General features: G+C 41.8%; 1 protein-coding gene across 1 annotated transcript in view; it reads left to right on the forward strand.

Moving 5' to 3' along the window:
* LOC309545022 (prostaglandin reductase 1-like) overlaps nucleotides 1-16,152 on the forward strand; it is an 89,600-nt gene that overhangs the window by 15,978 nt on the left and 57,470 nt on the right. The window contains exon 2 of the mRNA XM_082244125.1: nucleotides 15,259-15,374. Within this exon, the coding sequence (XP_082100251.1) occupies nucleotides 15,269-15,374 (106 nt within the window). The 5' untranslated portion in view covers nucleotides 15,259-15,268. The remainder of the gene's footprint in view (nucleotides 1-15,258; nucleotides 15,375-16,152) is intronic.

Below are 16,152 nucleotides of genomic sequence, written 5' to 3' on the forward strand. Positions count from 1 at the left end.
CCCTGGGTTTCAACATCTGTTTCTAGTCCTCAAGTCAACCACCATAGGCTGCGAGGTCACCCACCTTGACCTCGCTCTCCAGCCGAAGACCAGGAGCCCCATGTGCCCCCAGATAGAAGTACAGTCACCCAGTATGCACCAGAGCACCTCCCATGCCTATTGGCCAGGGCTGTACAGATATCCCCCCCCTGCTCGCATCTGCATGGTTTCCTTCCACTGTCCAATACACTGTATTAATATTGGATCAATGTGAAACATCAAGGCAGGAGGAGCAGCATCAGAGCACACTGGGCAGGTTCTATCCAACAATCGCAGCTCTCTGTTAAGCAGACAGCTCCTAGATTTATAGATTTACCTGGCTGTCTCCCAGTTGAGCAGAGAAATCAAAAACTATATACAGCTACACTAGCTGTAGCACCGATCTAGGAGGGTGCTACAAACCTTTTTTTTTTTTTTTTTTTTTTTTTTTTTACCGAATTTTCTTGTGTATACTTCTTCTTTCCTGGCTGCACTGATGCTCCCTTAGAAGGCTATGTTATTAATGCCTTCAGGGAGATATCTTAGCTACTTTCCAGGATCTTGAGGTATTGTCATACTGCATGTGTGCAAGAGGAAGCATGAGATGTCATGCACCTCATCTCACATATGTACTGTAAGACCACATACTTTCTTGCGAGATCTCGGGGAGAAGTTGTGTTTTTTTTTTTTTGTAATGTCCTACGGAACGTGCACAAGATGAACTGGACATCATGAGCTCCATCTCACACATATACATACCTTTTTCAAAATGGCAGTGCAGGAGCACAGGCAAAAAGGACTAAAGCTGAGTAATTGGTCTGAGTTTTTTTTTTTTTTTCTCCGCTAAGCACTTAAGGACACCCCGCCGCAGATTCCAAACATTTTCCAACAGTCCCATTTGACAGAAATTGATTTAATGATTGACTTCTGTTAAACAAGTGGGCCACGCACACCTACTGAAATTCGGCTGGTCCTGAGACTTTTAAAGCGGTTGTAAACCCTATAAAAAAAAAAAATAAAAAAAAAAAAAACCTGCAAGACAAAGGCATAATGAGCTAGTATGCATCGCATACTAGCCCATTATGTTTAACTTACCTTAAAACGAAGCCCCGACACGGACCCCCGGACATCGATGGCGCTGCCATGATCCCTCGTCGTCTCTTCCGGGTTCGGCGGCTCCGGCGCGCTGATTGGCCGGAAGAGACGGCTCCAGCGCGCTGATTGGCCGGAGCCGCGATGACGTCACTCCCGCGCATGCGCGCGGGAGTGATTTTTCCGGCAAGCTCCCGGCAAGTTAATTGAAGGTCCCCCCGGACCTTCAGAGCGCATGCGCCGCTCGCGCGAGCGGCTGCATGCACTGTAAATATCTCCTAAACCGTGCCGGTTTAGGAGATATTATTTGTACCTACAGGTAAGCCTTATTATAGGCTAACCTGTAGGTAAAAGTGTCAAAAAGCGGGATACAACCGCTTTAATCTGAGTGTACCCAGTCTAAAGTAGAGAGGCAGCATGGATGTATGGCACTGTACTTGTTTAGGTACACGGTTTCAGATATTTGTCTTTTCCTTAAAATGGGGGGGCGCTTCTTTTAAAGTTGATCCAAATTGAAACTTTGGAGGTCTGAATGCATACATTTCTGACCTACACAATATAGAGCAGCAGAAAACTTTATCACTTTATACTTAAGCGGGATCTGCAAAAAGTAAAAGGCAGCAGCTACAAACACTGCTGACCTATACAAAACAAGCTGCTTACCAGCCCATTAAATTCTGCGCTGTCTTCGTACAATCCTAAATCTTCAGCAGTCTTTGGTCCATGAGCTGCCATTTTGGATTTGGGAGCCAACTGTGACTTCCCGATCACATGCGGGAGATGTGCAGATTGGAGGAGACTTTTTCCCAAAGCCTCCTGGGACACGTGACATATCTGAGGGTTCAGGTGGGTAGGCAGGCAGACTTGACAAAGATAATCCTTACCTGGGGGAGGAATAATGGAGTTGGAGCAAGCACTTTTATGGAAAATGTACTTGCTGCCCAAAAAAAAAAAAAAACGAATTTCCAATCTACAAGGGGAGAGTAAGGGCCTACTTTAACAAAGTAACAGGGTTGATGGTGGAGTCATTGACCCAAAATGCACAATTTGGACAATGACCAAATATGGCCACAAAGCTGTATTAGGTCAATGTCACCAGTATCCCCAACCCTTTTGTTATGTGAAACTGTGGGAAATTCCACAGGTGCAGCTGACTGTCATAGTTTCCCATGAGTTCAGGATGATTTGAGTTTGGTCTGCTCAATAAGTCATCCCTAATTACAATACTTTATAATTTACATGACATACATCACACATAATCTTGCATATTCTGATTTATCATGTCATTTAGCATGTTTCCTGGAACAAAGTGCACTGTTGCATACATACAGTATGTGTTACAAGTGATAAAAGTAATCTTGTGGCAAAACAAACGTATGATATAAATTACAAGTGTATTGGTTTAGTATGGGATTGTACACCCCATTAACACCCATCATACCATAAGAACATACCTAAAATATAAAATAAACACACAACAAGGATTGTGGAAGAGTTTAGGCCGCGGCCCCTTTATTGGGTTTAAAACAATTTTAATTATGAAATGAACTTTAACTTTTAATACCAAACAGAACCGCTGTTAACCATTAACAGACCAACATGCTTAGTCACTAAGACTCAAGCAGCAATATCTTATACCAACCAAATAACAGTTTACCAACCACTGTCCACCCACAAAGTGGGCGACATTACCCAAAAAGATTGACTTTCAATATCAAACAGAACTGTCGTTAATAACAGACTAGCATGCTTAGTCACTACAACTCAAGCAGCAATATCTTATACCAATAACAGCGTACCAACCACTGTCCACCCACAAAGTGGGCGACGTTACCCACATAAAGGTGGACCGCGACGAGGGGAAATAACAAAGGGGGAGGGAGGGTGGGAGAGCAGGTTAAAATATCCAGAAGGAAGGCTGAGGAGAATCCCAGCGGTGAGTCCAGCTGACAGACCTGAGGTAAATGCTGACTCCGCCCAGTGACAGGAGAGGATATAAGTAAAAGGTTACACTCATTGGCTAGATGTTTCCCGCCAAAAGATTTGTCACCAATACAGTGCTCAGCAGCTGAGGTAAATCTTCCTAGCAACAGCAGGCATCTTGTCACCTGAAACAGAAAACAAAAAGAACCAGCAAAGCAGCCATAGAGAGACATGTACTTAATCAACATAGACCTCTATTAAAAGTAAAATTTATTTATAAAACAAATGGGTGTTAGGGATGACAATCCCATGGGGCCACTTCTCTATTTTATTCTTTCGTGGCCCTAACATGGGATTGTACACCCCATTAACACCCATCATACCATAAGAACATACCTAAAATATAAAATAAACACACAACAAGGATTGTGGAAGAGTTTAGGCCGCGGCCCCTTTATTGGGTTTAAAACAATTTTAATTATGAAATGAACTTTAACTTTTAATACCAAACAGAACCGCTGTTAACCATTAACAGACCAACATGCTTAGTCACTAAGACTCAAGCAGCAATATCTTATACCAACCAAATAACAGTTTACCAACCACTGTCCACCCACAAAGTGGGCGACATTACCCAAAAGCCAGGTTATCAACCTGGCCCCACCCCACCACCGCGGCCTAAACAATCACTCTTTACAATCCAGCACTGAAAATGCAATTACCAATATTGGAGAAAATTTACTAAAACCATACCTCCCAAATTTCTGAAATTCTAAAGAGGGACACCCTTTTACACAGTAAGTAGAAAAGAACACATCCCTGGTTACAGGGACCTCAAAGATCTAATATGCAGAAAATAATTGACTAAACAAAACAAGTGCTTTTTTCTTACCTGTACTTTTCAACAATAATGGCCCTCCAAAATAACAAATGCAGTAATCTAGAGGCTGGATAAAAATTTTAGTGCAGCATAACACCTTTGGCAGTAAAACTGTACATTTTGTATAGAGATGTATACATCAGACCAAAACGAGAGACAACTGAAACTGCATGAGAGACAGAGGGATTTGGTCGCAAAGGAATGAAGGTTGGGCTCTATGCCAAACACTGCTAGATCTCTGATGAAACTCTTCAGTTCACAACAGAGAAAAATAAAGTCACTAATAATGAGTATACAGGAAATCAGCATATTAATTAATGCACATTTTGTAGTAACTTTACCATGAACTGAAGCCCAGGCCAAGAAAACCATTAATTGTAGACAAAACGGTTCCCTTTTACTTAGAAGGTCTAATATTTTGAATCCACCTAAATCATTCCCTTCCAGGTGAACAACAAGGATATCCAACACAGTTCACACTTGCAAATAGGGAACATGAGCATCCCCATATACCCTGTAGGAGAGCTGTAATTTTAACAGGAGGAAAAATAAAATCCTCTGCACTAGAAAACATATGAATATCAACTATTCATACTATTAATGTATTTTATATATTAATATTATAAAAGATGGGGACGCGCGTAATAAATGCAAAGAGCAGGACGGACATAAAGAGCAGGGCACCCATCTATGTCCTGATGCACTCCCTATGTAGCAGCTGTATATCCTGCACCATCAACATCTTTTATGAACAGATTTAAATTATGATTCTGATAGAGGAGAGCCATTTACATGGAACAGAAAAAGAAAGGAAAGCCTTGCGAATAGTCAAAATTGCTGAATCAGCTCTATTGGGCAATGCGAATGGCCTAATGCAAGAAGTGATAACTACCTATCTTTGTCTTGCTAATCCGATTCTGCAAACACTGACCAGCAAGTTTACAAATTACCTCAACTAACCAGACTGAACGGAATGGGAAAGCAGTTCTGTTTTATATGCAGAAGAAGAGATTGATTCCATAGCAGTGGTGAAAATACATGACATGTATTCAATTTGTGACCCAATAGCAGCATATAAACATAGCTTCTAAAGTCTGTTTCAGGACTTCTTACCAAAAGCGAGAATTATATTCAAAGTCATTGTGTCTCAAACTAACAGTTTTGATGAAGAAGAGTGGAAACAACCACTTTGATACATGTCATATAAAGGCCAAAAGAGTTCTGAAAAGTCCTAAAAGGAGATGCAACCAGTGGCATAGATAATGTAGGTTGTTTCAGCAAAGGAATTGAATTTCAAATTGCATATAACTGCATGCAAAAAACAAACTGGTGGTAACTGGTGTCCTGAAATACTTGGAACAAGGCAAACAAAGCATCTGCTATTAAATGTTTTGCTACCCTGAAAATCTCTTATTTTAACCTAAATATAAAATGAAGGCCAAGAAGGACCCGATATCCTAGACAGTTAATTGCATAACAATGCTATTCTAACAATCACCACTAAGAGGTTCTGGAAGCTGAACTGCTGGTACCAAAGTGCCACATCCACAACAACAAGGAAGAGCCCAAGTGAACAAAATTCTTAGGGATACTGTGAAAATACAATATTCTGGTCAAAATGCTGAACACTATTTACCAGAGCAGAAATGACCACATTCAATAGATTCTGTTGCATTTGTAGACAACAGAAAATGCTAATCTAAAACAAATTCTGACCTGCCACATAGATCTAACATTTTAAGTTGAAATAAATTTTCGCCAAAACCAGTAGATACTCTTTAACCTTCTAACATAACCAACATGGTGTCAATAAGGGAATTAAAGGCCTGAGATGACAAGCACCCATCCCACTAGTAAAATTCTGCTCATAGGCATAATGTGTGATACAAACACCAAAAAAAAAAAAAAAAACTGAATCACATAAACAGTATACTAATTTCCGATAAGGTGGTTCTGAATAGATACATTGTCTTTTGTAGGAGTCTAAAACTCTCTCCTGGCATATTTTATACCAACATCCAGGTAATAAACGTGAAACAAGGCAGAACTGTCATTCAGCAGACAAAGGGACATGATATGTTGCATTAACCATCAAACTGGAAGACCAGGGGATCACTTTCCCCATGCCTACTGGACTCTGGCTTTGAGAACAAACTTCCTTGCAGCACTATAGTAGAAATGCACCGTGATTTACTAAAAGAAAAGCAGAGCCCTGTACTGAATTGAGAAGGAGCATTGGAGAATGCACATCTCTGTGGCTGAGCCCCAAAGGGGTAATTTAGCTTCACAATTGAATCTTCATCCTGCTTATCAGGAAAATACATTTGAGATGAAGCGGGAAGAGAATGACCAGGGAGTTATAAGCTCCAGACCAAAAGCAAAGAATAAAGAAAAAAAAATGTAATGTCAGATTTGACTAACAGGGCATCTGGCCCAAATGGTCTAATCACAAAAAGAGCAAAATATACTGTAGATTTAGATATATCAATAAGAATAGGCTATCAGCATTAGATCATAAAGAAAAAGAACACTTAGAAACTGACAAATGATTAAACTCATTGGACTCTTCAGGAATCACAGACAAGAGGTGATAACCTAAATAAACCAAATGGAGGAACTATATGAGGCAGGATCCTCTCTTCATAAATTTCTTTTGAAAATGATAAAACACAATCATGCCTACATGCCACGTTCTGTGACACATTGTGTACTGTATGTGCACTGCTCTTTTACTTTTCCTAATAAAAACAAAGTGGGAAAACTCTATAGCTATAAAAACACAACATCAGGCAACTCCTTCACAGATGTAAAACTGACAACCCTTAAACGCCCTAATTTCTGAAAAGGAAGTAAATTCAACCCTCAGACAAGCCAATGAGGATAAACTGACTGATTAGCCTGCTAGGCACATATATAACCACACAATCTCCCCTAACAATCACTGATATAATAACAATGACAGCCTTGAACCCTGACATGCTGTATACTGGAAAGAAGCACTAACTAGTCTAGCGCAGTACCTGCAATAATTGCTGCAAATGAACACACAACAAAACATTTCACAGGTCAGAAAAGTGATAAGTGAAATGTAACTTAAAGCACTAGAGACAGGAGAGTGAACAGGAAGGGGTGACTAAAGAGCACACTAAGCAGGGAAGACACTGACACTGAGGAGACTGAAACAGACAGAACAGTGATGTCTGTGTACATTCCCAGCCCTCAGAGCCTTCACTCACCCCTAGCCTGTGATGATGATGATGATGAAGGTCCTGTTGGAGAGGTGTTGATCACGCTGTCAGGCCATGGTAGCAGCTTCAGACCTGCTGCCTACCTGGCTCATGGTGGAAGGAACAGGGTCTCTGTGGGTGTCTGAAGAAGACTAGGGCCTCCTTGTCCTGCATATTCTTTCATGGTAGCTCCTGCCCTGTTGGCCTGTGCGCTGACACTTCCACTCAGCGGTCCTCCTCTTCTGGTCCCTGCCAAGTCCCAATGGCCGCCCGGTCCCAGTGGTGATGCGATGCTCCTATGGTCTTGACGTAGGTTCTGGTCTGCCTACAGATAGATGAAAAGTTCCCTAGCTGGCCTCAGGTAACCTATCACCATCAGTATACAGGGTAGCCCTGGTACTTCAGGAATGAGAGGCACAATACTGACCGTCCACAGATGTAAGTGATGATAGAGCTGTCACCACTAAAAACTGAGGGGGGAAACAGTTAAAGAAAAAAATAAATAAATAAAAATAAAAAAAAAAAACAGAGGCAAGCCTTCCTCCAGGGGAATTTGTCCTTTGAGGTAGTTCATGAAGTAAAATATCCATTCTGGGCTGAGAGCAGGTTAAAATATCCAGAAGGAAGGCTGAGGAGAATCCCAGCGGTGAGTCCAGCTGACAGACCTGAGGTAAATGCTGACTCCGCCCAGTGACAGGAGAGGATATAAGTAAAAGGTTACACTCATTGGCTAGATGTTTCCCGCCAAAAGATTTGTCACCAATACAGTGCTCAGCAGCTGAGGTAAATCTTCCTAGCAACAGCAGGCATCTTGTCACCTGAAACAGAAAACAAAAAGAACCAGCAAAGCAGCCATAGAGAGACATGTACTTAATCAACATAGACCTCTATTAAAAGTAAAATTTATTTATAAAACAAATGGGTGTTAGGGATGACAATCCCATGGGGCCACTTCTCTATTTTATTCTTTCGTGGCCCTAACATTCTCTTTTAAGGGTAGGTTCATACATTTGTGGTTGGTGCATGCCTCAACTGTGCGGGCTCAGCAACCCATTCATTTAAATAAGCTGCTGTACCCGTGGGAAACGTTGGAAAAAGGTCCCTGCACCTTTTTAAAATCGTAGCCGCACAGAAACATTTGCACCATGTGGTTTCCCACACACAAACAGGTGCTACGTTTTCAGATGCATGGAGGTACCATTAAGGATTATTGGCACCCCATGTGTGTGCTAGAAAGCAGCGCGTTTCATCTGTGGATGCAGGAGTACAGTCACTCACGCCCACATATGTGAACCTAACCTAAATATAAAAGAAAGACCTCAATTTCTGAATGACTTTATAGTTGATCTACAGGGAAAGGAAAAATCCTCCTTTACAGTGAGACCCGCTTCACACTGCAAGGGTTAAATGATCATTTAGGTCTAGGGGGGCACAAAATTGACCTGATCTTAATCTCCCCAGCCATGGCATTCTCCTATGCTTACATTTAGGCATAGGCAGGCCTATGGGCTCTGCTTTGGATCTGGATGATGTAAGAGGACCTGCAACCTTCAGGGCATAGAGAGAAAGAGGCAGCAGGGACTGGTTTTGCAGAATTGGGAGGGTGCCTGTGGGAGCATAGGATCAGGTAAGTACAGCTGTGTTTTTTTTTTTTTTTTACCAACCAACCTAAATGAGCATTTAACACTTGTAATGTGTGGCAACCCCACTGCAATAAGAGCATTTTTACTTTCCCTGGAGTTATGTAAGACCAATATCGTCTACATGTGACATAAAAAAAAAAAAAAACCTTGCAGAAGAAAGAAAAGGGTAGATTGGTATTCCCAATAGCTACAGCGAAATAGCCAGAGCTCAAAACTGTAAAAAAAAAAAAAAAAAACACATGCACTGTGCATGTAAGCATCAGTGCTGCATATTAGTGCCTCATCAGTGCCACCCTATCAGTACCTGTCAGTGCAGCCTCATCATTGCTCATCAGTGCAGGAAAAAACATATTTATTTACAAAATTTATAACCTAAACATTTTTTTTTTCTTTTTTTTTTCCAAACGTATCGGTCTTTTTTTTATTTGGCAAAAAAGAAAAAAACCTTGCGGTGATCAAATACCACCAAAAGAAAGCTCTATATGTGGGGAAAAAAATGACGTAAGTCTGGTTTAGGTTTAGTGTTGCATGACCGCGCAATTTTCATTTAAAATGCAACAGCGCTAAAAGCTGAAAATTGGCCTGGGCAGGAAGGGGATGAAAGTGCCCTGTGTTTAATTGGTTAAAATGGTGAGGGACTGCATAGCAACCAGCAACTGTTGAGACAATGAAGACTTTGGTGAGAAGTATATAATGTACAGTATTGTGTATATAGTGCAGGAGTATGTAATGTACAGAATGCAGGGGGCAGGAGTATGTAATGTACAGAATGCAGGGGGCGACTCCGTTTTCCCGGCCCCACCCCCCGATCCCATCCTGGCTTTGTCCTTTCCCCCCCCCCCCACCCCAATCACATTCCAGCTCTATCCACCCCAAATGTCCAACCCAAGCTCTACCCACCCGAAATGCCCCCCCCCCCCCAGCTCCATCCACCCCCCCCTTCCCATGCTTCCCTCTTCTGCAAATTAGTATAGTTGTTAAAAATCAGACCTCAGATCAGCAGCGTTGTGGCAGAGTGGTGTACTGTTCCCAGCCTCCTCCTCTGTGTACAAGAAAACACAGGAAGGAGGAGGGGCGGGTGCAGTGCACTCCTCTCTCTTCACTATCAGAGGCAGCCAGTCTTTGCCATGTGTTGCTCGCGGCGTGCGGGAACAAAGCCGCCCTGCACTGCTATGGGCATTTCGGGACTCAGCCCTGAATCACCGGGATCCCGGGACACGGACCATTTTCCGGGACGATCCCGGCAAATCAGGGACGGTTGGGAGGTATGGAGTTATGAGAAATGGTCCTCTCCAAATTGGATATTGTGCTAAACCTGTAGGTAAATAGGAGAACCAGAACCTTTGCGAAGTGGAAGAGTGGGCTTGATAAAGTTGACAGGGCCATCATTATCACACATGACATCACGGACATTTTGTGGGCCTGCTATATTTTACTGCTGTCCACAGTGGTTCTTATCCATGTGATATACACACCCAGTTTGCTACTCCTGCTGGTTCTTCCTGATATTCCCCTGGTTAACATCCTGGTTCTAAGCACCTTACATTACATCCACGCAGAGGGGCTTGCTCACAATTGACCACCTTGAAAGTTGCCACCTGCTGGAGACCTATTGATTAACTTTTTAATGTCTTTTAAACAAGTCCTTTTCTTATTAGGTTTCATTTTTACTAATATGTTTAACCATTTGCCGACCACCCCACGTATATATACTGTGGGGCGGTGGCTCCTAAAGGCAAAATCCCGTACCTGTACATGATCGCCTCTTCCGGGTTTGTAGCGTGCACGTGTGCCACCGGTGACCAGCTCCCACTGTGATTGGGGCCCGATGTACCCCGGGACCTGCTGATCATTCCCGACAGAGGCAGAACAGCGGTCTGCCTGTGTAAACAAGGCAGAATGCCGTTCTGTGACAAGGAAAGACAGAGATCCTGTGTTTCTGCTAAGAACTTCCCACAGTACAAGAACCCCCACACAGTTGGAAAGCACTCACTAGGAACACATTTAACCCTTTGATTGCCCCTAATTTTAACCCCTTCCCTGCCAGTGTCAGTACAGTGACCATGCATATTTTTTTAGCAGTGATCACTTTTATTGGTGTCACTCGTCCCCAAAAAGTGTCACTTAGTGTCCGATTTGTCTGCCCCAATGTCGCAGTTCCGCTATAGGTCGCTGATCGCCGCCATTACTTGTAAAATAAATAAAAATTCCATTAAAATATCCCATAGATTGTAGACCCTATACATTTTGTGCAAACCAATCAATATACGCTAACTGGGATTTTTTTTTAGCAGAATACATATTGGCCTAAACCGATGAAGACATTTTTATTTTTTTTTAACCACTTTCCATCTGCTCACATTGCTGCTACTGCAGCAATGTGGATTGTTATCGTCCAGCGACGTACACCTACGTCGCTGGACTCCTCCCCTTGTGGGCGGCGGGAGTCGGGCCAGGGGAGGAGCAGCGGCGTTCGCCGCTGCTCTTCCCCGATCGTCGGGGAATCGAGTGTGGAGAACCGCCCGCTTGTGTAAACAAAGCGGGCGGATCTCCTAAGTGACAGGCAGTGACAGATTGCAGGGTTCAGCATAGCTGAACATGCGATCTGTCCCTGTGTCACTCAGTCACCTCCCCCCCACATGTCAGTAAGCACCAGGCATACATTAACCCCTCCCTCTCCAATAAAATTAACCCCTTCCCTGCCAGTGTTTCCTTTTTTTACAGTAACAGTGCATATTTATAGCACTGATTACTGTAGTAATGTCACTGGTACCCCCAAAAGTGTCAAAATGTCAGTCAAGGGTCCGATCTGTCCGCCGCAATGTCGCAGTCCCGCAAAAAAAATCGCAGATCACCGCCATTACTCGTTAAAAAAAAGAAAACACCAAAAATGACAGAAATCTTTCCCTTAGTTATTAAACGCAATAACTTTTGCGCAAGCCAATCAAAATACACTTATTGCGATTTCTTTTTTTTTTTTTACCAAAAATATGTAGCAGAAAACAAATTGGCCAAAAATTTAAAAAAATTTTGATTTTTACATTTTTGGGGGGGGGGGGGGGATTTCATATAAAAAGAAACGTGAAAAATATTGTTGTTTTTTCAAAATTTACGCTCTTTTTATGTTTATAGCACAAAAAGTAAAAATCGCACAGGTGATCAAATACCACCAAAAGAAAGCTCTGTTTGTGGGGAAAAAAGGACGTAAATTTTGTTTGGGTACGGCGTCGCAATTGTCAGTTAAAGTCGCACAGTGCCGAATCGCAAAAAGTGGCCTGGACGTAAGACAGCAAAATCCTCCGGTGGTAAAGTGGTTAATTGGTGTTTTTTATAGCAGAAAGTAAAAAAAAATTATATATATATATATATATATATATATATATATATATATATATATATATATATACACACTATAATTTTTTTTTTTTTTTTTTTTTTTTTCGTTTTTCAAAATTGTTGGTCTTTTTTTGTTTAGCACAAAAGATGATCAAATACCACCAAAAGAAAGCTTTATTTGTGAGGAAAAGGACATCTCTTTTTTTTTGGGTACAGCGTCGCACAACCGCGCAATTGTCAGTTAAAGTAATGCAGTGCTGTATTGCAAAAGATGGCCTGGTCATGATCAGCAGGTAAACCTTTCGGAGCTGAAGTGGTTAAATAAATGCTACACTTGTAGTGGTGCTTGTCTCTCCTTTTTTGTTTTTATAAAGGACCTCTGTGAGCAGAGGGGGGATTCCATTTCTGGGAATTAACCAATAATCTAATCAAGGTAATTGGGAGAAGTTGGAACTTGTGCAGCAAGAGTATAACATTAACCATAAACCTATAGATCCACACCAGTATGGGAATAATACAAGCTTTATATAAGAAAAGATTAATTGTACATAATCCAATGTACAAACAGGCAATGTCAACAAGAGACCCAACTAGAGTCCTTGTGGAATTGTGAACATATACCTGGGTATACATAGTTCTTAAAAAATAACTCCAAAATGTTGAGGCAAAGTAAACTTGTAGGGGCCCTTGAGGATGATTGCAATGTAGTGACAATCGTGATGTCGAAGACCTAAAGACAAGCGCAGCAATGATGGGGAGATCTTTCAACTGTTGTCCAGTCAGCCCGGAACTCGGCTTCTTGCCAGCAGAAACTGTGGTGTGATACTGGAACTGTCAGCCTATGTACCCTGCGTCTTAGTACCTAGTAACTTCTAATCTCTAACTACCAGAAGTAGCCATCAGATGCCTTACCTGGTACCTAAAGAGAACCTAGGGGTGACCCCTGCAAGCACCCAGTGGGAAAGATATTGGACTATGTAGGTACCCAAATATTAAACAATTGACATATAACATTTTAAATTTTTATATATACAAAGATATTAAAAGGACATAGATTCACAATTTTGATAAAACAGCAATTGATAACCTAATCAGATCATACAATAAACAAACAGGTAGCATGATATCCTCAGACATATGACGTAGAACATGAATTCTCGATGTACTGTATACCCTCCACATGTTTACGGCTATAGCCACTTCTTCAGGGGGTATTGTATAAATTTAAACTAGAACAAATAAATTACATTTTAACAGTGAACCAATGAATTATAATGAGGGGAAGATGGTCACTAATTTGCTTACCCATGAGGAACCAGCACTAGGATGGCAGTCGAGACAAGGGCGCCACAAAGGCTCTCCCACGGCAGACAGAGGGGGCAGGTAATGTAAGTATATCAGCAAATTTCTGGAAAAAAAAAGATATATGTTCTTAGTGCAGCAAGACAAAACACAGGAAGGGGGGTAAGCAAGAAGATGGTAGGAAGAGGGGAAGGGAAGATGTAATGGAAATAAGTGGGAGGGGAAGGGGAGAACAAAGAAGGAACACGATGGGGATAGGATATGCACCATAGCAAGAGCTGTATTCTACACATGTATCATAGACTGACCTGGGTTTGAATAATCAAAGAGAATCCTTTGTGTCAAAATCACCTGAGACCCCACCTGGGTAGGGTGATTACCAGGAATCTTTTCAATGGTGCCTAGGAAGTTAGGTAATCTGAGGTCTACTCATTCATAACAAGGGTGCCTCAATGCATCACCTCTCTAAAATACAGAAATAGTAACCTATTAAAGGACCAGTAGCTACAGGAGATAAACACATACTTCATGGTATAGCCATGAGGGAGTCCTAGAGGCCATGGGCTCAGCGCAGTAATCCAAATGTGTGTGTGTGTGTGTGTGTGTGTGTGATATAGATATATCTGTCTCTATATTTTCCTCTACTGGAGTAACTAGCATAAGGTAATAATTCCACTGGTATATTAGAACGAAAAGCAGCTGAGCAAAGGTCTCTCACATGAAATCAAAGGGACACCTATCTAGGGTCTCAGGAATAGTAAGGAACTCCCCCAGATTGCAGCAGTCACACAGCGAGACTGCCATGTGGCTGCTTTAATACCACAACCTGATGCATTCACTCACTCGCTGGTGTGTGACGTCATTGGGTCCACCCCCCAAACTGCGCATATACGGCCACCTGAAGGATGCGCCTAATTATCAGTGCTTCTGTCCTGGAAAAAATACAGCAACAGCTCCTCCATGGATGGTGATGTATTTAATTCTGCCCCTTCTTCCTGGAAACTCCCTTTTTCTAAAGCATTACAGTTCTCTATTTGGGGTTTCTGACCCAGCTAACAGGGACAGGAAGTACTTGTCTATAACCTACTAACTCTGTGGTGATTACCAAGTAGCCCCTTTCTGCAAATACAGACAGTAGATCCCTACATCTTGATTAACTGGTATGGACCAAACTTTTACTACTACTTGAAACTTTTACTACTACTTTTAGTTACACTCTTATTTAAATGGGTCCATTTTTTATATTTATGCATTAAGGCAAAATAATATACATTGCAGTTTACCAGTCCTTCAAAGTGATGGATGCATTATTTTTCTTTTTTCCCTTTTATATTTCCACTTGGTAATCCTGCATATAACACCCTTCCTGTCTCATGGTGCTACACTAATTTGTCCACTGTATCTAAGGAGGGAGCCATTGCTTTCTCACAGGCTGGATTTCAAATATGTATTTTTTTGTTCCTCACTATTACATCATTGTTGATTGGATTAGTAGTTTACACAATAAAAATAAGATCAATTCACAGGTAGTGACAAGGTTATAGCATTTCTGGCAATATTCGCATGTATATTCTATAATTGCTAAAAATAGTTTTAATCCTGAAAATCTCAATCTAATAAAGCCACCATGTCTAGGGTCTGGTAAGCTGCAAAAAATGACAACAATTTTGATTTTGGGTTTAGATATGCTTTGTCCACCTCCTCTTCCTGCTTACAGATTAGAAAGTGTTTTCACTAGTACCATTTTTATCTGATTCACTGACAATTGAGATGTTTAAACAAATCAATCATGCAACATGTCTCATTTGTATTTCAATTAATCCATTTTGTATGACAGGTCAGTAATCATGGTTGTATCAAAGTCATGGACAATGGTGAAGCACTTTGATGGTGCCCCAAAACCTGAGGATTTCAAGCTGGTTGAAAAGGAGCTTCCGGCACTCCAAGATGGAGGTAAGACTTCTGACCTAGTGTTACTTCATAATCTAGAAAAAGCATTAAATAAGCATTGATTGCATGTAAATATGCGTTGAATAAAACTATTGTTACATTTATGTCAAGCGCTTACCATGAGATACATGCATATTCTTTCATACACCCTCCAAAACTATGAGACTCTCTAATAAAGAAACCTTCACATTTTTCTCTAACTCCCTATTGCCCCCTGGGTTGCCCAACATTTTCAAGAACCAGTAGAGAGGAAAAAAATGTTGGCTTTAGAGCTCCTGGGGTGCTTGAGAAGCTGTATTTAACCTCCTCCCACCCGGCCAATGCACATATAGGGCCGGTTCAGGAACGTACTTCAGAAGAAGGGGGATCACGCAGTCGTTTGCATGCGCAGCTCCGGGATCTTGGTGTGCCTGCGTCCCCTGGACACAGCGCAGCACTGTTCCGCAGGAGGGCCCTGTGATTGGCCCTCCTGATCACATGACGGGTGTGTCCAATCACAGCCGTCATGTGATATCAATGGAGCCGTTGTCATGGTGATCGGCTCTGCTTCTCACACATAGTGAGAAGAAGAGCGGATTTGTGCTGGCAGGTGGCGATCATTGAGAATAGAGCTGTTTTACTGCTCTTTACTCACTGATCACCCTTCTATTGTCCCCAACATAGGTTCCCCAACACACCAATACAGTGTCCTCAGCACACAGTGTCCCCAACACAGTAAAAACACCTGTCGCACATCTGTCCAGTATAATAATCTGTTACAGTGAACATCTGTCTGTGATCA

Source organism: Pelophylax lessonae, assembly GCF_965119305.1.
Source record: "Pelophylax lessonae genome assembly, chromosome: 1".
Taxonomy (NCBI): domain Eukaryota; kingdom Metazoa; phylum Chordata; class Amphibia; order Anura; family Ranidae; genus Pelophylax; species Pelophylax lessonae.